The sequence below is a fragment of the Trichechus manatus genome, unplaced genomic scaffold (genome assembly GCF_000243295.1).
Source record: "Trichechus manatus latirostris isolate Lorelei unplaced genomic scaffold, TriManLat1.0 scaffold00065, whole genome shotgun sequence".
Taxonomy (NCBI): Eukaryota; Metazoa; Chordata; class Mammalia; order Sirenia; family Trichechidae; genus Trichechus; species Trichechus manatus.
Genome location: NW_004444001.1, coordinates 3,932,461 through 3,934,328, shown reverse-complemented (window position 1 = coordinate 3,934,328; position 1,868 = coordinate 3,932,461). Strand labels below are relative to the sequence as shown.

General features: G+C 45.6%; 1 protein-coding gene across 1 annotated transcript in view; it reads right to left on the bottom strand.

Annotated features, from left to right (window-relative positions):
* DNAH8 (dynein axonemal heavy chain 8) overlaps positions 1-1,868 on the bottom strand; it is a 383,298-nt gene that overhangs the window by 59,699 nt on the left and 321,731 nt on the right. Inside the window, 1 exon segment of the mRNA XM_023734112.1 lies at positions 1,354-1,514. Within this exon segment, the coding sequence (XP_023589880.1) occupies positions 1,354-1,514 (161 nt within the window).

Sequence of the window (1,868 nt, the reverse complement as noted above, 5' to 3'; positions counted from 1 at the left end):
TGGTTCCATCATGGGGCTTGAAAGGAGCAATAGCCACTGGCAGGTCTTTTCATCATGCCCACATCTTTGAAGATGAAAGGTGGCATGGGAGAGATTAGAGGGTATGGAGAGGTTAGAATCCATGTGGGTGATAAGGAGGCCATTTGCCCTCAACTGTTAACCTAAAGGTTGTTGATTCAAACCTACCTAGCAGTACTGCAGAAGATTAAGTATGGCAATCTGTTTCCATAAAGATTACAGCCAAGAAAACCCTATGGAGTACAGTTCTAATCTATAACACATGAGGTTGCCATGAGTCAGAATCGACTCAACAGCAATTGACAACAACAATAAAGAAGCCAGCAGGGCAAGCTTCGTGCAGAGGACGAGGTGCGTGCTTGTGGGTGGAGGGGCAGTGCTGCAATGTGGGGGTCCTGGGGAGCCTGGAAAGGACAGAGAGCCAGAAGGTGATGAAAATTGCAGCAGTAGGTGAGTGATGAGGAGAGAGGTGTGCTGCACTCCTTCTTCCTGATCATTACTAGAGGAGCATTGTTCTCTTCTGTTTCCTGAAACCACTTTCTTGAACATAAGTCTTTCATCGATGGGCCCATCCAAAGGAGAATCACAGCAGGGGCTTCTTTAGGGAGCCTACTCTATGGGGCTTGGCGGTCTCTGGCTTTGTTCTCAGGGAGGGATCTCTGGAGCAAGTAAGAGTGAGATTTCCTCTGAAGAGTGGATCAAAGAAGTGGGTTGGGACTTGGAAGCATTCTCATCTCTTCACTGTGTATGACCATGGTGACTGAAGCAGGGCCTGAGGCTGAGCCAAGAGACCCTCCAGTCCGTCCTCCCTGGGCTCTGTGTCACGTGCTTGCTGCATTGTGCACATCACAGGCAGTTAATGGCAGAGGATGCAAGGAAGCAAGTAAGGATCATAGAAGAGAGGACAGAGCAGAAATACAATTCTTCTTCTTCCTATCTGTACCCTCCTGGCCCTTTCAGATCCTATTTATGACCATTATTTTTAATGGATTTTTGAGGAAAGAGGCAAGCAAGCTAGGAGACTACTGTCCTATCAGTGGAGAGCATCAGTACCAGTTACACAAATCAGCTTTATCGCACGCCGGAGGAGAAATAATCAATGCATAAATTAGAGCTTTAACGCTGTCATAAATTCCAGAGCACCAGGATTTAGTGAGGGCAGAGCAGGCCAAAATATGACAAAGTTGTAATTGGGAGACAGGAAGTGACACTATTTCTCTCAGCAAAATAAAAAGAAGGGAAAGGAGAAAGATTAAGAGAGAAAATGAAATGCTCAATCCTTGCCGGGTTGAGTTACAAATGGCCCCTTCAAATTAAAAAATGCCGAGAACTTACGTGATATCAGCATTGGGGTGAAGCCCAAAGACTTCGGGGTTATCTAGGGATGGCAGGGACTGGATGTATTCAAAATACTGGTCCAAGGTTTTGCACAAGGGGATTTTATATCCAGTATAAAAACAGAACGACGGTTCAAACATCTTCTCACTGAACCACACCTGTACAGGAGGGAAAATAAAAGAATTAAAATTGAGCATCTCAGTGAAAACTCCCACTATGAAGGAGGAAGAGTCACCGTATTTCCATTTTAATAGATTTTTTATTTTGGTTTTGAAAGCACCTTAAGGAAATCACTGATAGAATGATTAGCACATATACAAAGAAAAGACAGAGGCCGCACACACAATCAGGCCTGGGCCTCTGTTTAATGGGGGCAGTGGTTGCTCGGTGGTAGACTTCTCACCTTTCAGGCGAAGATCTGGGTTCAGTTCTGGGCCAATGCACCTCATGCACAGCCACCACCCATCTGTCAGTGGAGGCTTGTGTGTTGCTATGATGCTGAACAGGTTATC